A 27142-nucleotide genomic window follows, 5' to 3' on the forward strand; every position below is an offset into this window, starting at 1 on the left:
ACAAAAGGAAGAAAGAAACATTCAACCAGAACAGAATGAAGAAACAAGAATTAAAAAAAAAAAACACAAGGAAAGTATAAGACTCTGGTACATCTTCAAATCTGCCAACATCCAAATCATAGGGATTCCAGAAGGAGAAGAGGAAGAGCAAAAGATTAAAAACTTACTTGAAAAATAAGACACAAAACTTGCCAGACACCAGTCTGGCAAAGGAAATAGACATACAAGTCCAGGAAGCTCCGAGAGTCCAGGAATCTTTGGATCCGACAACTTGGATCCAAAGAGGACCACACCAAGACACATTTCCCAAGACTGAAGATAAGGAAAGAATCATAAAAGCAGTAAAAGAAAAAAAGAGAGTTACCTAAAAAAGAGTTTCAATAAGACTGCCAGCTGGTTTCTCAAAGAAATCTTGCAGGCAGAAAAGGCTGGAAAGAAATATTCAAAGTCATGCAAATCAAGGACCTGCAACCTAGATTACTTTATCCACCAAAGCAATCATTTAGAAGGGGAAGACAGACAAAGTGCTTCCCAGATAAGGTCAAATTAAAGGAGTTCACCATCACCAAGCTCTTATTATACAAAATGTTAAAGGGTCTCATGTAAGAAAAAGAAAAAGATCAAAATCATGAACTGTAAAATGACAATAATCTCACAATTATCAACAACTGAACCTTAAAAACAAAACTAAGAAAACAACTAGACAAGGAACAGAATCACAGAAATGGAAGTCAAATGGAGGATATTCAGCAGGGAGGGGAAGGGGGAGCATGCGGAAAGGTACAGGGAAGAAGCATTAATGGTAGGTACAAAATAGACAGGGGGGTCGTAAGAACAGCATAGAACATGGAGAAGCCAAAGAATGTATATGTACTGCTCATGGACATGATCTAAGGGGTTGAGGGGAGAGGATGCTGGAGGAAAAAGGGGTACTGGGGAGAGGAGGAGAAAGGTGAGAAAGAAAAAGAATGGGACAACTGTAATAGTATAATCAATAAAATATAATTAAAAATAGACAAATAGACCCCAAAAGATTCATTAGTACATATTCATTATTACTATAGTCACTTAGGGTTAATGTTTTCGAAGAAATTATCACAGTTTCATGGAACCTAAAAGTATTGATTGCCTAATTCCCTGCTTGGGTGTTGCCTTGTGGGAGAGTCAGCCCTGAATGGAGGAGAATTTTCATGAAAACCGTCAGGGGTCATTCTGGGTGATGGATAGCTCAGGAAGGAAGAGGGACTGGCAGGGATGTAAGCAGAAGGGTGTTCATAACTTTTGCCTGCAGACAGGACTCTGAGGATGGGCAAAGGGAGGAGGGTTGAGGTCCAATCTCAACATCTCCTGTTTTGCTTTATTCCTGTGAAACACACGCATGTCCCTCAAACCCAACTGCCTGTAGGTCACGGTGGGAACAAGAGAATGAACCAATAGCCACTTGCAGGGAGGTCACACAGTTTAAGGGGGCACCAATAATCCCAGTCATAACTTTTTAGTGAAATGTTGTTAAAAATCAAAATAAATGTCGCATATCAACTTTCATGATTAAGAGAGGATGTGGCTCTACTTTGTCTGAGTCACTTCTCTCTCTGGATATGTCCCCTTCCAGCACCTCGAGTCTGGGACAGAGAATGCCCAGAGAGGAGCCCCACCAACTGTGGGGAGCAACACACAACAGAGTCCCTGTCCCTTACAAGTTTTCATGCTCTTAGTGTGTGTTTACCAGTTTGAAGACCAAAGCCCTAGGCAACTTCTAGGAAGTCATCCTGAGACCGGAGGGACATGTGTGCCTGCACATCCTGCTGAAGACAGAGTCCACAGACCCTCTGTGCCCTAGGTAACTAACAGCTCTCCCCACCCACCACCCTCTTCTACCCTTAGTTCCAATATCCCATATTAGGATTTGAACCTCACAATAACAGTGACTCAGAGGTGATCATGAAACAGTAAATGAAGTGAATGAAAAGTAATGATCTTATCTTAACTGATAGAAATCTCAGTGGGGCCCAAGCCAAGTTCAGAAGCACACTCTGTCAGCACTTAGGGGAAACAAACACTCCTGTTGGCAGAGTCAGTTAGACACAATCTGCTGTTTGACTTAGGAATGAGGTAATTCACTCTGTGTGACTTAGTGTTTATGTTTGTTCCTTCCTGATGTGAGTGTAAGAGCTGACATTTGACCCCCAGACACTGTGTGCAGCACGTTTCCAATCTTGATCCATTCATCCCAACACAAGTCCTCTGAGGTGAGCACTAAGATAACACGCTTATTTTACAGGTGAGGAAAGTGAGGCTAAGAGGGTCAGCACCAGCGGAAGACCCATAGGTAGAAAGTTGCAGAGCTCACCTTGAAACCACCTGTCTGGGCCCAAAGTCAGGCTTCTCTCCACTATCCAAGTAATGCAAATGTTCTAATTTTTCAGGCATGCAGACCACACTTTATTTATTTTTTGCTGATTTTTAAAGATTTTAATCATTGTTCAAGTATAGTTTTCTCCCTTTTACTCCCATTCCAGCCCACCCACCCAACCCTCCCCACCTCCCTCCCATTACCCCTAGTTTTTGTCTATGTGTCCTTTAAATTTGTTCTTGTAAACCCTTCCGATTCTCCCTCGAAATTCCCTCCCCTCTTCCCTCTGAACACTGTCAGACTGTTCTCTATTTCAGTGTCTTTGGTTATATTTTGCATGTTTCTTTGTTTTGTTGTTTAGGTTCCTGTTAAAGGTAAGATCATATGGTATTTGTCTTTCACCACCTGGCTTATTTCACTTAGCATAATGCTTTCCAGTTGCATCCATGCTGTTGCAAAGGGTAAGAGCTCCTACTTTCTTTCTGCTGCATAGAATTCCATTGTGTAAATGTACCATAGTTTTTTGATCCATTCATTTACTGATGGGCATCTAGGTTGCTTTCAACACTTGGCTATTGTAAATTGTGCTGCTATGAACATTGGGGTGCATAGGGTCTTTTGGATTGGTGTTTCAGAGTTCTTAGGATATAATCCTAGCAGTGCTATTACTGGGTCAAAAGGCAGATCCATTTCTAGTTTTCTGAGGAAATTCCATACTGTTTTCCATAGTGGTTGTACCAGTCTGCAGTCCCAACAACAGTGCACTAGGGTCCCCTTTTCTCCACAACCTCTCCAACACTTGTTGTTTGTTGCTTTGTTTATGATGGCCATTCTGACTGGTGTGAAGTGGTATTTCATTGTGGCTTTAATTTGCATCTCTCTGATGGCTAGCGATATTGAGCATCTTTTCATGTGTCTCTGGATCCTCTGTATGTCCTCCTTGGAGAAGTGTCTGTTCAAGTCCTTTGCCCATTTTTAATTGGGTTGCTTGTCTTAGAGTGGAGTCATGTAAGTTCTTTATATATTTTGGAGATTAAACCCTTGTCTGAGGTATCATTGGCAAATATGTTTTCCATACAGTTGGTTCTTTTTTTAATACTGTTTTTTTTTTAGCTGTGCAGAAGCTTTCTATTTTGGTGAGGTTCCATTTGTTTATTCTTTCCTTTATGTCTCTTGCTCTGGGGGACATGTGAGTAAAAAAGTTTCTGTGTGAAATATCTGAGATTTTCCTGCCTACGTTTTCCTCTAGGATTTTAATGGTGTTACGGTTTATATTTAAGTCTTTTATCCACCTTGAATTTATTTTTTGTATAAGGTGTAAGTTGGTGCTTGAGTTTCATTTTTTTTTTTTTTTGGCATGTAGCTATCCAGTTCTCCCAACACCATTTGTTGAAGAGACTATTTTTATTCCATTTTATGTTGCTGCCTCCTTTGTCAAATATTAACTGACCATGGAGACTTGGGCTTATTTCTGGGCTCTCTGTTCTGTTCCATTGATCCATGTGCCTGTTTTTATGCCAGTTGTAGGCTGTTTTGATTACAGTGGCCTTGTAGTATAGTTTAGTGTAAGGTATTGTGATCACTCCTACTTTACTCTTCTTTCTCAAAATTGCAACAGCTATTCAGGGTCATTTATGGCTCCATATAAATTTTTGAAGTGTTTGTTCTATGTCTGTGAAATAAGCCATTAGTACTTCCATAGGTATTGCATTGAATGTGTAAATTGCTTTTGGTAGTATGGACATTTTGATGATATTAATTCTTCCAATCCATGAACATGGTATATGTTTCCATTTGTTTGTGTCTTCCTTGATTTCTTTCCTCGGTGTTATCAGACCACACTTTAGAATTCAAAACAGAGCACACCTGTCCTTCTCGGCTCTGGAGGGGGCAGCATTGAATCTGGAGAATTATTTGAGGAAAGTCAACACCTGTAAAACTGTAAATGCTTCCTTAAAGAACAAGGTGTGTGACTCTGTGAGTAAAGTTTCAGGATTTTTCATGAACACACTGCATGCTCACTTATTTCATTTCAGTATTATGCTGTTGGTACTGTTCCTGTTGCCACAGTCCCTCTTTTCCCACAACATCATGTGACAGGAAAGGCTGGGCTACAGGACAGGAGTCACTTGTTCTCTACTGAGCATGTGTTCAGCTAATGTTAGGAATTCATATCAGAACCAATTTTTTTCAGTATATTACCTTAAATGTTTAATTCACCAATTCATTTTTTAATTTCAACCTTACTGTATTTTTCTCATTATCATTTAGTCCCCTCATACACATCTACCCCCAGCAATCATCACTCTCTTGCCTATGTCCATGAGTCTTCATCAATTCACTTTTCAAAAATCCTCTCGATGATGTGCTCATTGATTCTAGAGAGAGGGGGTAGCAGGGAAAGAGAAAGGGAGAAAAATATCAATGTGAGAGAAAATTATCTGTTGGTTGCCTCTGGTATGCACCCCAAACAGGGATTAAGCCCTGATCTTTGGCATGTGCCCTGGACAGGAATCAAACCTTTGACCTTTGGGTTGATGGGATGTCCCTCCAACCCTCTGAGAAACAATGACTAAGGCTCAAATCATTTTTATATAGATTTTTCCTTGCCTGAAAAGAATATTTTTTACAGTTTCCAACTTTCCTTTTTTATTTTTAAAGATTTTATTTATTTATTTTTAGAGAGAGAGGAAAGACGGAGAAAAAGAAGGAGAGAAACATCAATGTGTGCTTGCCTCTCACGTGGCCCCCACTGGAGACCTGGCCTGCAACCCAGGCATGTTCCCTGTTATCGAACTGGTAACCCTTTGGTTCACAGCCAGCATTCTATCCACTGAGCTATACCAGCCAGGCCTACTTTCCTTTTTTAACAGAGAATTTTTTAGAGCAGTTTAGGTTCACAGAGCAATTCAACAGCAAGTGCAGAGTTCCCACATGCATCCCATTCACAAATAAGCACAACCTCCACGCCCCCCCCACCCCCAAACTACAGCCCCACCAGACTGGGACACGTGTCACAACTGACAAACCACTATGGACACACCAGTATCACGTATGCCCATAGTTACCATTAGGGTTCTAACTTGCGTTCTACATTCCATGTGTTTGGTGAAATGTACAACAATGGGGACCCACCCTTACAGTGCAGAGAGCTTTCCTGCCCTCCAGTCCCTGTACCCTACCTACTTTCCCTCCCTGTCCCCAACCCCTGGAGAACACTGACTAATCTTTTAATGTCTCCACGGTTTTGACCTCTCCCAATGCCTGCGATTGCATCAGGGATCCTGTAAGCCCTAAGGGCCTTGAGATGCTGCAGCCACTCAGAGGGAGAAGCCTGCATCCCCAATGAACACTTGAGGTCAGGACTTGTCCTGGACAGGCATCTGGGAGCAGTAGACTTCAGGTCAAGGCAACAGTTGTTCAGAGTGCCCATCACTGAGGACTGACTTATTGATGATACTGTTGAGAACACTGGACCATGGTGATAATCAAAAGCAGTACACTTATTTCCATTTTTATATCATTTCTTAGTTTTCCACAGATGTTGCAACTTTCATGGCCCACACCCCTGGGGGCACTACCATTGCCCTCCCTCTGACCTCAGGGCATCCTGCAGCATATCCCCTCTGCTGGTCTCTGCACTACACCCAGATGTCACAAAGATAAGCCACTGTGTTTTAATCCACTGCAAGGTAAAAGATAGCAAGATGATGACTGATGTGTGTTCTGGAGGAAAAGGAAGACTGGGGACTCAGAAGAATGCATACAACATTGAATAGATTGCCACCTTGGTCTTGTCTCTGAGTAGTGTGTTTTCCAAATTACACCAAATGACATACTTCAAGTAGTTATTTTTTGTTGCACATTCAGGGTGCAGCAGTGCCTCAATCCTGTTCTACCCTCTTCTCAAATTCTGTTAGTTCTTTGGTCTTTTTTTAAAACATTGTATTTATTTTCATAAAGAGGGGAAGGGAGGGAGAAAGAAAGAGAGAGAAACAAAGATTGGTTGGAGGACACAGTACCCTGACTGGAGAAAAAGCCTGCACACAGCCATGTGCCCTGACTGGGAATAGAACCAGTGACCTTTTGCTTCACAGGATGATGCACAACCAACTGAGCCACATGAGTCTGACCTCTTTGGTCTCTATGCAAATGTATCTTCTCAGTGTGGAGAGTGGCACTGTTTAGATCTGCCCAAGTCTCTTGATGTCTGGCTCAGTGGAAGACAGGTGCATTCACAAATTTGCTTCACTCTTCACTCTGTTGCAATGTCACATGTCAGGTAGTCTCTGGAAAGTTTCACTGCATACCTGTGAGAGAATGGGTTTGACCTGGAAGCATAAAACTTAATGTTCTTATTAACATACTTTTGCCCTAGACACCCTGGGTCAGAGGGTCTCATTAGCAGTGCCATGTAAGTGTGTGTGCCTATGGTGACATTTGTGCTGTTTGCCAATTAGATGAAGGCCAGAGAGCAGATTTGCCTTCACAAGTTAAACATATGCAGTGGATTCCAGAAGGAAAAGTCTAACTCCTCTTCTAAGGTTTTAATTGACATTCTTACCTTTGCAATTGTACACAGTAAAATCTTGTGAATTTGGTTTTTTTTCTTTGTTTCAACGTGGACTTTATTAGGAAAAGTTAGTGTAAAAAATGCATTCCATAAAATTTAAAAAAGACAGTAAAAGTGTACTTTGTAGCTATGGTAATCACTTTTTAATTACAAATAAGGTAAGGTCCCAATTACAGCCTAAGCAAACACTCTTCTCTTAGGCTCTGTTGCAAGCCCAGGCAGGAAACACTGCAGGTATGGGAAGGGAGCCCAATGTTGTATCTGTGTGTGAGGTGGCAGAAAGGGTAAATGGCATGTTCTGACTTCAGCATCACAACATTGTAGCCTGAACAAAGTTAACTTGGCTGATGTGTTTTACAGCAGAGTGTAGGTGAGTAATTGTACCCATGCATTAAAATTCTCATTTCTGTCATTAAGAGAGTAATCAGTTTTCTTCATGACAGATTACATTTTACTGAGTTTCATGTGGTTTCTTCCTCTCAGAACTTCTTCTAGGGACATTGCTCCTCTGGGGACTGTTTCCTGAGATATCCACTTTGCTTTCCCTGACTTAGTTTGGTCATTGAATAGCAGCCAAAATGCCAGGATGCAGGGCTGGTGAAAGGCCCCTCCCTGAACCCGGGGTGAGTCAGCTCTCCCCTTCATTCAAACCCTGAAGTCACACCAGGACAACAGGCATCACACTTGGCCAAGGGCATTAGTTACAACTTAATGTGGGATTCTGTTTGGTTATGACATTTTCATTTTATTTAAGCTTATTAAAAATATAGCTAGAAATATATTCCAGAATTCTGAGAGTGTTTATGACTGCTGAAACACAACTGTGCCCTTCCAAAATTCTGTGGCTGGCCACATTGAAAAATCTGTGCAGTCTCACTTCAGTGCATTCTGCAAAATCATTCTAGTAAAGAGCCGTGACTGATGTTAAGGGCCCCAGAGAGATGGTGGCAGCTGGCTAGTGCAGCTCTGGATGCTGTCCATGGTTCTGAATTCTCTGAGGGCCTGCACAGGGTTCACCTGCATCTTCAGAGATGCCCTTTTAATCTTGGCCTGTGTCTTGGCCTGTTTCTCTGTCTTCACCAAGACCTTTTCTCAGGTGCCTTCATCTTCCATGACATAGCCAGTAGGCTGCACAAAGCCATACTGTGAGACCTGTGGTATTTGGTGGAGGCACGTTGAAGAAAGCCATACTCTGAGACCTCTGGCGTTTGGTGGGGGCCACATAGCATGCCTTCACCATCCTCACCATGGCATTCATCAGGTACTTGGTGGTCCAGATTAGGGAAAAGGTGGTGTCTTCCCCAGAGACAATGAGCTCCCCACCATGGTTCTGCACCTTGGCCTTGACTTTGCTGCAGATGTTGAGCTTGTGACAGTGGAGGGCAATGCGCAGCAGGGAGGCCTGAAGGTCCAGCTTACAAGTCACGTCTTGGCATTGGTCTGCACTGCTGTGGCCACGCTTGTCTATCCTGAATCCTTCCTTGGAAGCACTACACATCCGATGTATTTTTGACAGGTCTCAAGTTTGAGTGAGGTCTCTGGGCTCCACCATGAACCTGCTCATCTGCCTGGGCCCCACAATCATCTCATTACCACTGTCATCCCTTTTGAACACTCAGCATCCAGGTGGTTCTTCTCTTCCTGGATGCTGGCACCCATCCCACAGAGTGTGCCTCTTGCTTTTGGGGAGGCTGAGCCATGATGGCCCTGGCACTCTGGCCAGCTATATGTTGATCATCTCCTGTCTGGACACTTGTCCTACTTCAGCAATGAAGTCATCTCTCTCAAAGTCAGAGCAACCCAACTCCTCAGGAGTCCCTATCACCAACACCACTTTCCTGGTATCCCTTATGCCATTGTACATGAGGTAGCAGGCTTTGATCAACTCATTCATTCTCATCCATGGGCTGATGGGATCTGAGCTGAGGGCTTCCACCACTGCATCCAATTGCTCAGTAAAATGAAGCATCACTGTGTTGGAAAGAAATTTGGTAGCTTCCACCACCTTCTCTGTATGGTCTCCTGGCTCATAGATGTCCATTGCTGAAGTGACTGCAGGAATGACCCATGCTTCTTGGCCTATAGAGGCACCAATGATGTGGTCCAGCCCACCCACATCTTTCTCGTAGGGAACAATGACACATTTGTTCACGTCTTCCAATATATGACTCTCTGAGACAGCCGTGAAGTCATCAAGGGAGATAACATCACTAAAAGCATCTAGCAGAACACAGACTTGATTTACCCACTGTTCTTTCAAAAGATCCATGTACTCTTTGGCCAGTTTACTCTGTGGTTTTTCTGTGACAGCCAATGCAGCATTGACAAACTTAGGATAGAGGGCTTCCAGCAGGCTTGCAGATATCTGAACAAGCTTGATATCTTCTTCCTTGTTTGAAATGTAACAGTATCCATTGGTGACCTGAATTTGTTGGCACATTTGTGGGACAACTGGACACACTTTTTAATTGCTTTCTCATTTCCATTCCTTGAAGCTTCAACCTATACTATCAGGAGAACGTTGGTTTCCAGGAATGAATCTGACCAGGGTTATATGAGAGTTTCTGAAGCTCTCTACACAGGTCTCTGTTCTTCTTCATCATTTTACCTATTGCAGAACTGAGCACATTAGTTCCTTTTTTAAACATTTATATACTTATTCATTTGTTTACTTATTTATTATTTAGAGACGGGGAATGGAGGGACATGAGAGGGGGAGAAATATCGATATGAAAGACAAACATCGATCCCTATGCACCACCATGTGATCATGATGGCCCACGTCTTTCGCTTCCTGATGCCTTTTATCTGCCATGAGCTTAGGTTTATCCACATGAGGATCCTGGGTTTTATACTGTATTCCCAAGAATTCTCCAGCACCATCATTTTTTTGGTTTCAAGATACCATCTCCACAACTTTCACCTGGACAAGTAATTTGTACACACCTGCCATGTCAGCAAAAACAAGCAGCCAAGTAACAGCACAGAGCAAAGCTCGAGCTGCCTGAACCACACTGCCACAGGTCAAAGAAGAGTAGGGATCATCTGCAAATTCTCCCACAAACCTCTGCTTAAAAGCACCTTCTTTTCCAATATCTTCTGCAGCAGCCACAAGCTTCTCCTTGAGAAACTGACTCTCCTTTGCAATTTTATGCCACTCTCCAAAAATTCTCACTTGCTTGTTGAACAGATGCAGCCAAAACCTGGGCCTTCTTGGAATGGCCTCTCTTCTCATTAGAGGGCCCTTCCTATTGGTGCTCACCAGTCACAACATGTGCAAATAGGGTCTCCAATAGTCTCTCCACTGCCAGAGTCCTGATCTCCAGACTTCAGAGGGTTCCCATCTGAAGTCTGTGTTGTCTGTGTGGACAGCAGGCATTTCTGTGAGGAAGGGAGCAAGCACAGGAATTTTCCCGAGGCCCAGAGCCATGGTCACCACTTGGTCTTCCTCCCAGCCAGCTCCAAGGAGGGAATCCTGGTGAACTTTCTTAGAAAAAATTCTAAAGAAAGTGGAAATAGAAGAAAAATCTTTACAACAAATAAAATCAATGTTCACAGCCAACAGGTAACATCTCTCTAAAACACCGAATGCTAAAGGTGCTTGCGCTATAATGGGAAAAGGGGGAAATACCTGATGAACCTAGTATTAGTCAACATGGGTCTGAAAGTTCTAAGTGTCACACTAAAACACGAACATGAAATAATTCTAAATATGTGCAAACATTAAATGAATCTCTTCTACTTGCTGACATCACAATTCTTTCAAAAGGAAACAGGAGACTGGATCACACAGAACCACTGAGAGTATTAAAATAGTACAAGAACATATATTGTAAGTGTCTGAATACATGCTCAATATAGAAAAATACAACAGCTTGTGTATGGTGTATGACAGAGTGAGGATTAGAAATGGAAGAAAATGTCTCTTTTGCACAAGTGACAAAATCATAAAATACCTAAGAACAAATCTAATGAGTAAGGTAGTATATACTGTGACTAATTATAAAAATGTCAACCTTTCCAAAGTTGATATATAAATTCAGTGTACTTTTACCCTAATTCCACTGGACCTTAATGAAGAACTGGATAAAATTGTTTAAAAATTCACATAGAACAATATATGTCTGGAAATGGCCAAGAAGGTTTGGAAGTACATTGAGTGGTTACTTTTCACTCACATATTGAAAGTGAATTAATAAAAGAACTCTTCTTCATCCAGATTAGTATATCTTTAAAAATAGACAACTATACTGTGGAAAATGATAGGTAACTCAAAAATGGATGCCCACACAGAGAGAACTTAATCTATGGCATAAACAACGTCACAACTCAGCAGTGGAAAGGTTCCTTTTTTTGGTCAAACATCCCTATTAACCATCAACAAGAGAAAAAACAAGACTTCTACCTCTTACAATATACAAAATCACAACTGGCTTCAAGATTGATACTAGGAAGTGAGGAATTTCAGTGAAATGGTGCAGGAGACAGAATGCATTGGGGGTGGGAGGTGGATTGGAAGGTGAGCAGTGGGACCAGTCACTGGAGTGTGACCCAGTAAACACTCCCACATCTTGAGATGCACACACACCCACTCTGGAAAACACTGACCTAATCTACAGACACTTGGTTTCAGTTTTCAGCCTGATGGAGGCCATTTTTCCTACCTGTAGAAAAGTTCATAGTGGGTAAAGATAATAGACTACAAGAAGATACCAATGAATTTAGTAACATAATAAATACATTGGCAAACCAACACATGAGCTTCATTGGTCAATAACTGTGTACTGGGCAATGTTGGGTAAAAAAATATTCCTGTATAGTCTTTGGTCTTATGTCTCACACCAAAGAGTGGCCAATCTACAATGAGAGGGATTTAGAGAAGGTGCCAAGGCTACATGCTCATGAATGTCAGATGCTTAGGGATTAACGAGGACCAATATCCACAAGGAACAGAAGACTTCTGTTGTCCCCTTCACTACAGAAGCCTGTTCAAGAAGAAAGGTCTTTCTGGTGAGCAGGGGATCAAGTTAAAGAAAGTAAATAGTCTTGAGGATCCACTAGTGAGAGTTAGCTCATCAGTTTCCTGGTCCATCTGACACACTCTGAGGCCTTTTGGCCTCTTTTCCCAGGGAGTCCTCCACAATCCCCAAACCACTTCCTTCAACCTCCCATGGTAGTCCTAACATATTGCCTTTCTTCTCCAGGGTTAGGATGTAGAACACCTGCTTATTTTCATCAGCCTAAGTGGCACCTGTGTGTGCAGAGGACTCAAACTCCCATGACTGGGAAATACCTTGTGGGGTTAAGACTTGCAGTCCTCCCATTTTCTGTTCACCTGTGGGCTGATGTACACTGAGGAGAACAGACCTCAAGGATGGCCAGCACACCTGCCCTGTGTGGGGAGGGACCCAAACACTGAGAAAAGAGGAGGCTTTCATGGCTTTCAGGCAGTTCTTCCTCAAAAGTGGCTGTGTGTGATGACAGCTCCCCAAGTACAACACATCTACACTGACAGAGCTTTCCACTGGCCCAGCACTGTCGGCTCCTACTGGAAAGAGCTCAGGATGGAAAGAGTCCTTGACACCCAAGAATCTTCTCCTGGTGAAGAACACCACTGGTTCCCCACCTGGAAGTCTCCTGGGCCCAGGACAGGTCACATGAGCAGAGACCCAAGCACTTTTGCACCGACCTGGTGTGGTCACTGTGACACTCAGGGGACTAGAAACCACTTTGGAGTTACTTTTTTGTAATTTACTCAGCCTTTACTTTGTCACTGGATCTGTGGTAGCTTTGAGAACTCTGTATTAGGGTGGGGTATGTGGCTGTAATTTGATGTGTACAATTTTCCATACCTTGGAAAACGTTCCTCCTAAGTTGAGATCCTTGGCTACAACACAGAAAAAAAACATATAGCCATCCTTGGACAATGGAGTTATAGCAAGAGTTGCTGAACAACAGGAAGGGAGCCATCTCCAATGTGCCTGGCCCTTCCCTGGTCATGGGTCTCCCTTGGCAGCTCACTGCTCATAGCAAGCAGCCAGGTCATGGTTAGGGGACCAAGGGCTGCAGACAGGGGCCAGTGGGAGAGGAGAGGTGAAGCTGCTCACATGTGTTGCTGAAGCCTCAGGGCATACATCTCAGGGGCTCTTCAGTGCACAAGGCAGGGACAGAAGGGTAACAAGCCTATGGAGTCAGTCAGATGAGGCACATGGGTGATGTGGGCGCCATCAGAGATCCCTTCAGCCTTTGGTATAGCCCAACATATAGCTTTCCATTTTTCATATTTCTCATCAAAGTAAAATGTTATTGATAAATACTTTTCTTAATGAGATGGATGAGGCCTGCTTTTGATGTTATATATCCCTGGAGAGCATCATATATTGGTAAAAATGAGGCCCGTCTAGTCACGTTGTTCACCCTTAGAGGTATGGACTCTGAAAGCACTTGTCACTTCATTGTGCACATGTGAAAAGGATAAGTCTGTGGTGCTGATGTCACTGGAGTCCAGGTATACCTTTGGAGAATGGGCCAAGACTGACAGAGGGATCTGCCACTCAAAATTATTTTAATGGTTTATCAGCCACAGCACATTATGTCCTTCTTTGATGTTTGTTATTCAAAGCAAGGACACAGAGACCTTACTCTGTAGACATAAATTATCACCTGCAAAATACTGCTCACACTGAGCTCTTTGGAGTCTGGAGTTGCACATGCAGAGTCAATGCCATGTGGGATCTGACAGACGACCTGTACACCATCCATCTTGGTAAAAGGAGACAAGGATGTTGATGCAGGGCAGGTGGCACAGGACAACCAGTGTCACCAGATCATACATAAATTGTAACTTAGAGTACATGTGGACATCATGATCAAGAAGTGATTATGTCTCCAATGTTTCCATACCCCATGATCCTGTTCCCCAGTAAGACAAAGAGAGCTGAAGGAACCCTGAGATTTGAACCACTGCTGAAGGACCCCTGTCACCATTGCATCCTGCTGAGGACCATAGTCCAGGGATTCTGTGTGTCTTGTAATAACTAGTACCCACCCCACCCACCACCCTCCTATATTCTTAGTTCCAATACGCAGTACTTAGGATTAGAATGACAACAACATTCACTTAGATATAATCATAAAACAGGATATGAAGTGATTGAAAAGTGATGATCTTATTTTAACTAAGAGAAATCCCACTGGAACCAGAGCCAAATTCAGAAGCACAATCATTTAGCATTTAGAATAAATCAACACAGCTCCTTGGCAAAGTTGATTAAATTCAGTCTGATATTTGTATTTGGGGATGAGGTGGTTATTCTGTTTGACTTTGTACTTATATTTTTATATTTTTCCTTTTTGTTGCATGACAGGAATAGCTGACTTCTACTGCCAGTTACTGTCCTGTGTATTGTTCCTGAATTAATTTATTCATCCTCATACAAATTCTTTGCTCTCAGCCTTCATGTACAGATGAGGAAAATGAGGCTGAGAGGGTCAACACTTAGCTGAAGACTCCAGAAGTAGAAAGTTCCAAAACTGAGATTGAAACCAGATAGGCTCTATAATTGGGCTCTTCTTCACCACTCAGTAAGTGAATATATTCTAAATTTGAAAGACCCAAACATCACTGCCAAATTCAACACAATGTGGAAAACTCCCTGAGTAAGATTCTGATGTGGGCAGGGTTGAAACTCTACAGTAACCTGAGACTAGTTGACTTTACATTTTCTAATATTTTTTTCAGGAACAAGGTGTGAGCCTTGGTATTTTTGTATACCTTATTGTATCTGTGAGGAAATTTTCATGATATTATCTTTCAAGGTTTGCCTGTTTGAACTGTGTGAAGCTCAATGTATTTGGAGTTTGTGTAGCCAGCAGTGTCCTTCTATCTGTTGCATCAGGTGGTGACACAGGTTTATGGAAAGAGAGCATTATTCACAGGCCATCCTGTGTTCAGCTGCATCATGAACTTTCATCCATTCTCAGTTTTTCTCATGAGGTTATTGTAGATTTCCTGGAGAGGTAACCCACCATCTGCATACTATGATCAATTCACTGACTTGTTTTTTGTCTTACATTTCCCCTTGTTTGAAGAAAATGACACCAACAGGATGTTGGCCTTCATTCTTTACTAGTCCTTTGCTCTAGGACAGTTTCAGTTTCACAGAAGATGGAGGAGAAAGTGCACAACGCTCCCATCTACTCCTTATTTCCAGACAGACACAGCCTTGCCCACAATTTGGCATTGCACTCCTGGGGCCTGGGACAGGAAGAGGATGGGCCCTCTAGGTGCTGCTGCTGCTGGAACCCTGAAGACCCAGCACGTGTCAACCTCCTAACTGAGAAGGAAATCGTCAGGGCAGTTTCCTGCATGACTTGATGGAACCCTCCCTTGACCGAGTTTGAAACGTTAGATGAGAGTGGGAAAGAGGGACCTGGGGAGGTAGCCTTCCTCTTGGCATGGTGTTCTCTCAAGACCCAAACAACTGATATCCTCACAAATGTCCCCACACCACAGACCTTTCTGCCTCAACTTCCCAAAGTGACCCTGATCCAGGAAGCATCCTTTTTCACTAAGGATGCACCCAAAGCAAACATTTCAAAACTGTGTGCTGATCCCCTTCTCTGTCCCAGGCACTAGGCTGAGACAAATGAGCAAAACTGGTCAGACCCTGCAATTAAGGACTTAAACTCCAAGGGGGCTCCCATCAATCAACTGATTGTACATTTCTAATACTCCAGTTAAGGTACTGAAACCTGGGAGGCACCTGACAGTCAACGGGTTATAGTTTTGTGTAACTCCAGCCTCGGGATTGGCACAAAGGAGATGTGCACGGTGCCAGCAATGGCTGTTCTTGATCAAGTCTGGGGCTGTGACCATGGTGGTTGGAATTTGGCCACAGTGAGAAAAAGAAAGCTGGAACCCAGGCCTTGTGACCTGCCACGTCCAGGTGGGTAGGACCTGTGAGGCTCACTGGGTACAAATAGCCCTGGGCTTCCCTGTTGCTGAGTCCAGCTGCTAGTAGCTGATTGTTTGCTAAAGCTGAACTCAGAGCAACTTGTGCCATGAAACTGTCCTTGTGTGTCCTGCTGGTCACTCTGGCATTTTGCTGCTATGAGGGTGAGTATCACTCCTAATTAGACTACCACCAGCCCAGGTAAGCAACCTACTATGAATTAGATGACTTATTTGAGAAAGGGGGTTGAACAGATCAGAATCCAAACAGGCTCTGCTACTTGTGGACTAGTCACCTGAATGCCAAGGGCTTCTGTATAAATTCCCAACACCCTGTAGCTTTCCAGAAAACCCGTTCAGGCCACTTTGAAGAGCTTCCCACCTGAATCCTCACTATTTGTCTGGGGTCTATATTCAGAAGCAGCAGGACGAGATAAGACTTGGATGTGCATCAGGGTTTTGCCACTCAGCAGAGTTGTGACTTGAACAAAATGCTGTACCACCCAAGTCTCCTCTCATCCTTGCTTTCCACGGCCACCAGCAAGAGCAACTCTAACCACAGAGTGAGACAAAAGGTGTCAGGAGCTAGATCTGGGTCTCATGAGCTGTGTTCTTCCCAGAGTCTTTGGTGCCAGTGAGTCCCCAGCTCTCTAACTCTGTCTTTCAGACTCATCGAATACTCCAGCTGGGAGGGCTTTAGGAGAGCTCTCAGTTTCAGAATAGCCAGTGTGATATGGATATCTCAGGAATCAGTCAGGAGCACCAGCACTCAACACATCCACACACCCTGCTCCTTTTCTGGAAGTCCACCCAGGATCAGAAGAAACAGGGCAATCTCAGGGCCACACTGGCTGTGTTTCTAGGTGACTTCTAGCCACTCACCCAACAATACTTGGTTGTGTCATTATGCCCTCAACTCTGACCCAAGTGCCTTTCACTTTTTCTCTTTCATCTGATTTTCTGAACTCCTCCCCTTTCCCTGTGTTGCCTGATCTGACCTCTCCCCATCTTTGCATTGTTGCTGTCTCATCACGTCAAGTGGGAATCTGGAAGGCCACATTCCCTGCTGTGGGTGGTTCTAAAGCCATAGGGGCAGAACAGGGGGTGCTGATGGGGAATCCAGACAAAGAAGAGTGGTTACTTCAGGTCTCAATACTATCCCTGTAGAGCTGAAAGCAGGCCCAGGTAGCCACCTCCCACTGTCTCAAAGGAATTCTGTATTCAGTGCAGACCAGAAGAGCTTGTCTTGGTTTGTGTGTAAGCCTCAGATTCCTTTCTAAGCCTCTTAGCTGTCTTCACCCAATGACATAATTCTCCTGTTTAATTTTCTCTCAAAAGAGCATCTTCCAACATTCCATCATTGTCCCTGCTCCTCTCCTGACTTGGTCTCTGTTCTCTGATCTCTGTGAGATCATCCTCTTCCACTCTGCTGGAAAGACTGATCACTAAGAGCTCCTCTCCTCTGACGTCCAAGACAAAAGAACCTGTCATGTAATGAGAGTCCAAACCCTAATTTCTGAAATGCAGAGAAAGTGAATTTCAGCAAAGCAGGAGAGTCTTGGAAAAGCCTACATGTACTTTACAGAGGAAAACCACTGAACTGGGGCTCAATGAACCTGTTTTCCACAACCAACCCTGCTGCTTGCTCTGTGATTTCAGCAAGTCACAACTTCTAGAATTTTCCATTGTCATTGGTGCAATTATGGAACGGGACCATAAAACCCCTTGGTGTTCCTGTCTAAGGTCAGAGAGCCATGGGGGAAACTCCCATGGTTTTCAAAGTGACTTGCTTACATTAATTGTATTTCTTCTTATTCTGCTCCAGCAAATGCAGACGTCTGTCCAGCTACAATGTCTGATATGAGAAGCTTCTTTATGGATACTGAAGAGATGTACAGCATCCAGCTTCTGAGATTTGCTCCACCTAGAGAAGCTGCCGAGGCCACTTTAAAAGTGAAGCAATGTGTAGACCAAATGCCCATACAGGGCAGACGGGAAATTTACAATGTTCTGGTAAATTGTTTCTCCTTCCTCTGTAGGGACTTCTGCTAAGGTGCACTATCAGGAGGGAGGTCCGGGTGCTACACTGTGGGCACAGGGCAGGGAGGCACCTGCCCCCTTCTCTCCTCTGACACAGTGGCCTGTGGCCACAGGGTGTATGATAACATCATGCCTGCTGAGCTAGATTAAGGCTGCACAGTACATATAGCAAGTTCCTACTTCTCAGTCAGTCACCTCTTGGGCAGGTGTACCCACAGTGTCCTGGAGAGTGCAACCAGGCCCCAGATGGTGATGCTGAAGGGCAGAGGCTGCTGCTTCCCTGCCTGGGAGGTTTCACAGTTTGGAAGGCCAGTTCCCTCACCCAATGGCACAGTCCCTGGAGAGTCTCATGGAGTGTGAGGAGTGCTGTAGGGGAGACGGCAGAAGGGAAGGCACTGTCCACGGCCCTCTGTCAAGATGGAGGGGTGCCTGGCTGGGGGCTCCACCAGCTCTCACAGAGTGAGCCCCTCCCTGTCTCTCTGCCCCACGCTCCCAGCCCTCACCTATCATGGTCAATGGGCAGAGACCCTCCCTGTTACATCCTCTGCAGCCTCTCTTGGAGCTGAAACACTTCTGTTATATGTTTGCAAGGAAAGTGGAGGCAGAGGGACCCACACACAGAACTCACTTGTGCCACCATGGATGAGAATAATTCTACCAAGACATGATCTGCTTGGGAAAGAAGGATGACCAGTCTCTCAGAGGAGAAAGGGTTTTTAGCCTCTCTCCCAAATGGGCTTTTATTGAGTGTAGCTTGCATAGGGGTGCATGTCAAAGAAAGGAAGTATGGTTTACAGATAACATTTCTGAGATCAGGGTCCTTTTGAATCAGGGTCTGATGACAGTATGATGCCTATCAGCTGTAAAACCTTGGGAAAAAAGCTTATTTTGTGCTTGGACCATTAATATTTAAATGGAGGACATTCTTAGCAGAGCAGGATTCACAGGACTTTATGCATTCTTTCTGAGACCTGATGGTCCCCTCCAGGAACCGCCAGTTCTGGCACAGGGCTGCACCTCCCATTGGCATTGTTTCAGGCCTGAATCAGGCCAGGGCAGCCAGGCAGCCAAGAGATTAGGAGACTTGGCAGATACAGTGAGGACTCAGGCTATGATAAAGCAAAGGGGTGAAGGATTTTGTCCCTTCTCCCCAATCCCCGGAGACCTTCCCAATGGCCCCTTAGTGACTGTGCCTGTCTTAAGTTGTTTCTTTATTCAGGAATCTTACCCATCATTGGCTATCCAGCCATCCTCCAGGGGGAAAGCAGAGTGCAGTAAAGGGTTATACACTGGGCCTCTGCTAGGAGGAGAAGGTTTGTCTCCTTAGTGGCTTATGGTCCCAGGTCCCCTAGGCAAGGGGACTGTTCACCTATTAGCGGGGTTACACTTCCTAAAACCAGGCAGGATGGTCCCCAAAGAAGAAATCAGATATTTACAATCATTTCCCAGCTGGTCCACTCCTGGAATAAGGTTGGGTTAGGCGCAAATTCCCACACAGGCTAGATGCTCAGTGTGGGGAAGTCCACGTGCTATCAGGTTGATTTCCACACAGAGGACATCACATCACCTGCAAGCAGAACATTCCATGTCCCCTCTCATCCCCATCCTGTTCTCTCAACCTCTGTCCACTTTGTAGTGGAAATGTAGAACCCTTGGATCTGGTACTCAGTGGAAGGAAACCCTGGGCTGCTCAGCCCAACCCTTGACCCTCTTCTCGCTCCATTAGAAACCAGAGTCCCAAGCCTAAGTCACTCGTGGTTTCTTTGTCAGGCTATGGACCTGTTCTTCCCTGTCCTGCACAGTTTGTCGTGGCTGCATGTGGCTATTGAATTTCCCACCAGCTCAGCTCTCCTGACAGCATGTGGTACCAGTGTCCTTGCTGGAGATGTCCCAGCACATGCTGGTGTGAACAGAAGTCCCTGTGAAGGTGTCATCTCCAGGGGCAGCATGACTGATGCCCCCTGTCTCTCTTTCTCTATTTCAGGCAGAGGTAGCATCCAAATGCAAAACTAGACCTTAAAAATCTCACAAGCAAGTTCCTCATTATTCAAGGATGGCCTGATAACTCCCAGAATATGTGAAGGTTTCAATGTGTTGCTTCAATAAAGTACTTGCCCTGCACTTCTCTCACTGGCTTGTTTCTGTCAAACAGTCTGTCTCTGGAGTTGGGGTATTTCTTGTCACAAAGTGGCTGTTGGGTGGTTTCCAGAGAACATACTAGAGACACATGGTGGCCTGAGGGAGGGATCCCAGAGAGACTGCTGACTCAGGAGCCATCCCACATCCCTGCACAGATGCCCAGTCACAGGGCCAGGACAGGAAAGGGGGTGAGGGGTCAAAATCACTCCAAAGGGTCCCAGCATGGGCTTTGCTGAGGGATCGGCTGCCTCCCTGAGCAGTCACACGGTTCCCAACCAGCATCCCCACTGCCATTCCATCCCCATCAGAAGCTCTAACAGCCTGCCTGGTTCTCACCCTTCCCTGGGTTTCCATGCTGGGAGGGTGCAGGGTGATTTGTTTTCTCTTCACTTCTCACTTTGTAGTGAATCTCAGGGCTCAGCCTTCAGGGAACTCTGTTCTCAGCACACTCACATTGCTCTCCACCCTCGGCAACTCTTCATCCCCCAGATCCCCCCTAAAGGCCCCAAAACATGCACCCTGCTGCCATCTAAGCATCCCTGTGCACATAGTCCACACTTACTGCAGGAGGAATGGTCCCATCAACAGTGTTGGGCCCAGCCAACCCCTCCCCCAGGAGCCCTGCCCAGGTGATGGGCCCACCCTCCAGTGAGGCCACTGACTCAGAGCACTGGGCACACCCTAGGCTCCCCTGATCAGTTTCCAGTGTCTGCCTGAATTCTGCACCACATTCCTTGTGGCTTCTCAGAAGGTATTTTCTTCAGGTGTGGGGATAAAAGTCTAACATCTGGAACACTCTGCCCAAATCACAGCATCAGGAGGGCCAAGCTGGTCCTGGAGAGGAAAGGTGAAAATCTGTTCCTGGTTGCTTTCACCTTTGAAGGCTGATGGCACCCACATTGGTCCTGTCTCTGTCCTGGGAGGGGACCTTGCCTTCTCCCTTTCTGTGTGTTTGCAAATCTCTCTGCATCTTTCCTTCATGATATATGGGATGGCATTTGGAGGCCACCAGGAAATTCAGAATTTCTCCCTAACTCACAATCTACACCCCCATCACATCTGCAAAGCCCCTTGTGCCATGGTGTATAAACGACTGTCCCCAAGTTTAGGGTATGAATTTGGCAGGGGGTGGTGGGTGGGGTAGGGCTTTATGAGGTTATTTCAGCTCATCTGCTTCCTGACACCTAAGAGTCCACTAAGTTTTGCTCCCTCCAGGTCCCAGCACCCCTCACATAACTTGTGCCTTCCCATCCGCACAGTCGTCATCACAGCCCAGTCCCAGATCTTTTTTACCACTGCACCCAGGTCCCCTGAGCAGCCCTCTGGGTCACAGAGGCCCTTCCTGTGATACACCCTCCCTATGGACCCCAATGTGACCCTCCAAGTGGGATCCAAACTTACTTCTGCAACTTGCAAACACCTGAGGTCCTAAGTTCCTAAATGTTTCAGGTAAGAGTACTTTGTATTAGATCTGTCCCATTCTCTAATTATGAAGGTTGTGTGAAGGACAAGCTATGATTCAGAAATCAAAAATTAAGAGTTAGCTACCATTATTCATTATGTCTAAAGTTTTTACAATAAATGTGTATTTTTGATCACTTCGGGAAACATGGACGCTTACATTAGTCTCTGTTTTCTGAAGTGAATTATATAGTCAGTCTACACACTATACTTGGTAGACACAGGGACTTGTGATGCCCTTGGGACAGCCTGAGAAACACAGACGGGGCCACATGAGGAGCATGGGGGACCACGGTTGGTGTTGCACACAAGGCCCTTCACCACCCTGAGCCTGGGCCCTCAGACCCCATCATCCTGCTCACTAGGCTCTCTACTTAGCCATCCTTGTCCGTGTGCCATTCCTCCTGTGTTACACTGGGTCGCACTTCTTCACGGGGCTGGTGGTGGTCCCTGTGCCTCTGTATTGTCCCTGGCACGGGACATCTGACTACCTCAACTGTGAGGCCCCTTTCACATCCCCTCCTTGGCAGACCTCCCTCTCTCACATCCTACAATAAAACTTTACACACAAGATACACAGGTTACACTCTCTGATGCACACGTGGGCCTACACACAGTCCACATGCACACATGCAGTCACAACGAGACATACACACAATGGCACTGCCATGCCTCTGGCAGCACTTCACTTTTCTGTGGTGTGGTATTTGACCATCTGAATAAAGTGCCCCAAAAGATTCAATCTCTGCCTCTGTTTTGGTTCTGGTAGATGACAGACAGCACAAATGCCGGCTTTTCTGGATTCGTATATGTAACATACAGGAATACGAAAGAAAAGAAAATTCTTTTTCTTTCTTTGCTAACTAAAAAATTCAGAAATGAGACAGATTGTGGCAGGGAAAAAGTCACCAAATAAATATACTAAGAAAATTCTCCACAGTGAAAAATATCAAATAGACTAGCTCACTCACTTCCCACATGAAAACACATTTTTGTGACTTTTTGGAACATCACCCCAAACAAAAGTAATTTTTTGAAGAAGAAATGTCACTGAACAGTAACGGGGGTTCTGCTGCACGCCGCCACCCTCTAGGTAAAAATCCAGAGGCAGAGGTTTGGTGAAAATGGAAAGAGGTCACTTATTCAAAAGCCACACAATTTTGAAAGAACAGCTAGCTTCCACCTCAAAGCCTATTCCCTCTGGAACACCCAGCCATGCACTGCCAGACAGAGACAAGGTGAACCCTGAGTTCCTTCTTCCATTTAAAATACTATATTGGGAAATTGCAGTTTTCTGCTGCACAATGGTCCAGCCCACTTAGCTTTTTTCACCTTCGCTGTTGGGCCTAGGGCTTCTCTTAGAATCTGGCTGTAGCCAGCGTCCTGCTTGCAGCACTGCCCTTTCTTATACTCGCTGCCCTGCAGACCAGCAACTCTGCCCCATCCCTCTGGCTGTCAGCTTGCTGGCACATTGCTGCAACCAGCAGAGTAGGAGAGTGCAGCACCAGTCACCAGCTTCTCTGCCCCTTCCTGCACCAGGGACAGGGGCTGGTCTTGTTTCCCGGCCACGTGGCTTGCAATGCCCACTGGCCTGTAGGTACTCTGGACTCCCAACACAGGGAGCAAGAGGGAGAAACCCCACCTCTTTCTCCCTACCCTCTGTTTTATATCTCCAGGACCAAATTTTGTGCCCTTCTGAAGGGGTCTGCCTCCACAGCCAATCCCATTCTTTTCCCGAGCAAGTCTGGCAGGTCACCACCTGCCCCTGCCACCATTTTTTGGAAAGGTGTAGGTGGGCTTTTCTTTCTGTCAATCATAATGGCCAGCCTGGGCCAAATCCAAGCAGGACCTCCTTCTCACTGAGTCTCAGCCTGTGGGGAGAGACAACTGTCGCTTGCCACACTAGTGGCTTCACCTTTTCAACCTATGGTGTTTCCTGCAACCCATCCCTCACTCAGCTCCTCCCTATCCCTGTCTAGCCAGGTCTCTTAGAGACCCATCTCTATCAGAAGCACTAAGTCACAGGCAAAGGTGGGCAATAAAAATTCAATCAATGCAAGACTGAAAAACACAAAGTAGGGGTGGATGGGCTGGGATGGGAGTAAAGGACATAAAACTGTACTTGAACAATGATTAAAATAAAGTTAGAAAAAAATAAAGATAAAAAAAGAAAAAGGGGGCTTCTGGCCAAGATGGAGGCATAGATACTCGCACTGTACCATCTTGCGCAACCAAAACTAAGGACAACAAGAATTTACAAACAAAAAACCAACCAGAACAGAGATAAATGAACTTAACAGAAGTTTGAATACCATATATCCAGTCCAGTAAGGAGGGGTGGAGTCAGAGGCCTACGGAGAGGGGTCAAGGGGTACCGGCAGGAAAAATTGGTGGCTGGCAGACGCAGGTGCACAGGGCGCAGATGGCAGTTGGTGGACCCTAGAAGTGCAGGGTCAGCTGACAGACCAGTGGCAGACCCTGGGCGTGGGAGGCAAAGAGCAGGCCCAGGGGGGCGCGTGAGGTAGCTGGCTATCCGCAGCCTCACATTCATGCGCAGACAAACTAAGCAAAAATGGGCGGCGACACAGACTGCGCAATGCAGGGACCCAGTTCCAGGAAACAAAGCCTAAAGGCCTCAACTGAAAACACCTGTGGGAGTTGAGGCCAGGAGATTCTCTCAGCCTCACAGGAGGCTCTTTGGAGAAACCCACAGAGTCCGAGGAATTACACAAATCCACCCGCCTGGGAGCCAGCAACAGAGGGGGCCAATTTGCTTGTGGGAAGTGGCAAAGGGGACTGAAGTCCTAGTGAGAGTGGAGTGGGCACCATTCTTCCCTCTCAGACCCCACTCCCACATACAACATCACAACCCAGCAACTGAGGTTCCCTGCCCTGGTGAACACCTAAGGCTCCGCCCCTCATATGTAACAAGCATGACCAGACCAAGGGAGAAGAATAAAATAAAATAAAAAAGATGGCTCAAACAGAGTTAAAAGCTCCAGAGCTAGTTTTTTTAAGTGACCAAGAAATAGCCAACCCATCAGATGCACAGTTCAAAGCACTGGTGATTAGGATGCTCACAGAATTGGTGGACTTTGATCATAAATTAGATGAACAAATGTAGACTACAATAAGAGAAATAAAGGAGAATGCACAGGGAACCAAAAGTGATGGAAATAACACTGGGTATCAAATTAATGGAAGGGACCAGAAGGAGGAAAGGAATAACCAAACAGAAAAGAATGAAGAAACAAGAATTCAAAAAAATGAGGAGAGGCATAGGGACCTCCAGGACATCTTTAAACATTCCAACATCCAAATTATAGGGGTACCAGACGGGGAAGAGGAAACACAACAAGTGGAAAAGTTATTTGAACAAATAATAAAGGAGAACTTCCCCATTCCGGCAAAGGAAATAGACTTCCAGGAAGTCCAGGAAGCTCAGAGAGTCCCAAAGAGGTTGGACTCAAGGAGGAACAAGCCAAAGCACGTCATAATTACATTAGCCAAGGTAAAAATGAAGGGGCTCCCATCTGACATGTATGTTGCCTGTGTGGACAGCAGGCATTTCTGTGGTAAAGGGAGTGAGCACGGGGATTTTCCCGAGACCTGGAGCCAATAGGCACCACTTGGTCTTCCTCCCATACAGTTCCAAGGAGGAAAACCTGGTGAACTTTCTTAGTAAAAAATCTAAAGAAAGTAAGAATAGAGGAAAAGTCCTTAGAACCAACAAAATTAATGTTCACAGCCAACAGCCAACAACACTCTAAAATAGTGAATGCTAAAGGTGCTTCCATTATAATGGGAGCGGGGGAATACCTGATGAACCTAGTATTAGTCAACATGGGTCTGCAAGTTCTAAGTGTCACACTAAAATAAGAACATGAAATAATTCTAAATATTTGCAAAAATCAAATGAAAGTCTTCCACTTGCTGGCAACACAAATCTTTCAGCAGGAGACAGGAGACTGGACCACAGAGAACCTACTAAGAATATTAAAATGACATGAGGAGATACATTGTAAGTGACTGAATACATGCTCAATATAGAAAAATACAACAGCTTGTCTATGCTGTAGGACACAGTGAGAATTAGAAATGGAAGATGTCCCATTGGCAAAAGTCACAAAACCATAAAATACCTAGAAACAAATCTGTTGAGTAAGGTAGTATATATTTTGTCTTTGGAAGACTAATTATAAAAATGTCAATCTTTTCAATATTGATATATAAATTCAATGTCCCTTCAACATGACTGCCACTGGAGCCTAATGAGGAACTGGATAAAATTCTTTAAAAACTCATGTGGAACAATATATGAATGAAAATGGCCAAAAAGACTGAGAAAAACACTTAGTGGTAACTTTTCACTCATCTATTGAAAGTGAATTAATAAAAAACTCTTCTTCATCCAGATTAGTGTAGCCTTAGAAATAGACAACTATACTGTGGAACATGTTAGGTAACTAAAAAATGGATGCCCACATAGAGAGAACTTAATATAAGGCATAAATGATATCACAACTCAGCAGCTAAAAGGCTACTTTTTTGGTCAGACATCACTAATAACCATCAGCAAGAAAAAAACAAGAATTCTACTTCTTACAATATACAAAATCAGAACTTTCTTCAAGATTGACACATAAGAAGTGAGGGATTTCAGTGAAATGGTTGTTATGGGAGCCAGATTGCATGGGGTTTGGCGGAGGGTTGGAGGTGAACAATGGGACTAGTCACTGGAATGTGACACAGTAAACACTGCCATGTCTTGTGATGCACACACACCTGCTCTGGCACACAATGACCTGATCTACAGGTGCTTGGTTTTACTTTTCAGCCTGATAGAGGCCGTTTTTCTGACCTGTAGAAAAGTTCATAGCAGGTAAAGTAAATAGTCTACAAGAAGATAATGATGACTTCATTAGCATAATAAACACATCAACTAAACAACATACAAGCTTTATTGGTCAATACCTGCTAATTGACCAATAGCAGGTGTACTGCTATTGGTCAATTGGTACTGCAATTGGTACTGCTATTGGTGGTGTACTGGGCAATGATGAGAAACAATTATTCCTGTACAGTCTCATGTCTTATGTCTTACACCAAAGAGCAGCAGATCTACAATGACAGGGATTTACAGAAGATGCCAAGGCTACGTGCACATGAATGTCAGATGCTTAGGGATTAACGAGGACCAATATCCACAAGGAACAGAAGACTTCTGTTGTCTCCTTAACCACAAAAGCCTGTTCAAGAAGAAAGGTCTTTCTGATGAGCAGGGGGTAAAGTTAAGCAAAGTCAATAGTCTTGAGGATCCTCCAGTGAGTGTGACTTCATCAGTTTCCTGGTCCATCTGACATACCCTGAGGCCTTTTGGCCTCTTTTCCCAGGGAGTTCCTCCAGAATCCCTAATCAAATTCCTTCAGTCTCCCAAGGGTGGCCCAACATAGTGCCTTTCTTCTCCAAGGTCAGGACATAGAACATCTGCTTATTTTCATCAGCCTAAGTGGCACCTGTGTGTGCAGAGGACTCAAATTCCCTGGGAAGTACCCTTGTGGGGTTATGACTTACAATCCTCCTGTTTCCTGTTCACATGTGGGCTGATGTACACTGAGGATCA

The 27142-nt window shown here is 44.7% G+C and overlaps 1 protein-coding gene, 2 long non-coding RNA genes and 2 pseudogenes across 7 annotated transcripts in view; 3 read left to right on the forward strand and 2 right to left on the reverse strand.

Moving 5' to 3' along the window:
- Nucleotides 1-27142, forward strand: part of LOC114500307 (mammaglobin-A-like) — a 259118-nt gene that overhangs the window by 175302 nt on the left and 56674 nt on the right. For 2 of the 5 annotated variants that reach the window (XM_036029576.1, XM_036029575.1), the window contains exon 4: nt 23919-23926. The exons of 2 other annotated variants lie outside the window; for them this stretch is intronic. In XM_036029576.1, the coding sequence (XP_035885469.1) occupies nt 23919-23926 (8 nt within the window). The remainder of the gene's footprint in view (nt 1-23918; nt 23927-27142) is intronic. One more of the 5 variants, XM_036029573.1, reaches the window with a different exon arrangement.
- LOC118501380 lies at nt 3850-20040 on the forward strand. Its single transcript, XR_004904023.1, has 4 exons — nt 3850-3861; nt 13406-13419; nt 15883-15887; nt 19814-20040. It is a non-coding gene; the product is annotated as an uncharacterized LOC118501380 (long non-coding RNA).
- LOC114499135 lies at nt 7814-9375 on the reverse strand (annotated as a pseudogene).
- Nucleotides 9153-10305, reverse strand: LOC118501370 (annotated as a pseudogene).
- On the forward strand, nt 16008-17872 carry LOC118501379. Its single transcript, XR_004904022.1, has 2 exons — nt 16008-16081; nt 17705-17872. It is a non-coding gene; the product is annotated as an uncharacterized LOC118501379 (long non-coding RNA).

Source organism: Phyllostomus discolor, chromosome 6, assembly GCF_004126475.2.
Source record: "Phyllostomus discolor isolate MPI-MPIP mPhyDis1 chromosome 6, mPhyDis1.pri.v3, whole genome shotgun sequence".
In the NCBI taxonomy this organism is placed as follows: Eukaryota; Metazoa; Chordata; class Mammalia; order Chiroptera; family Phyllostomidae; genus Phyllostomus; species Phyllostomus discolor.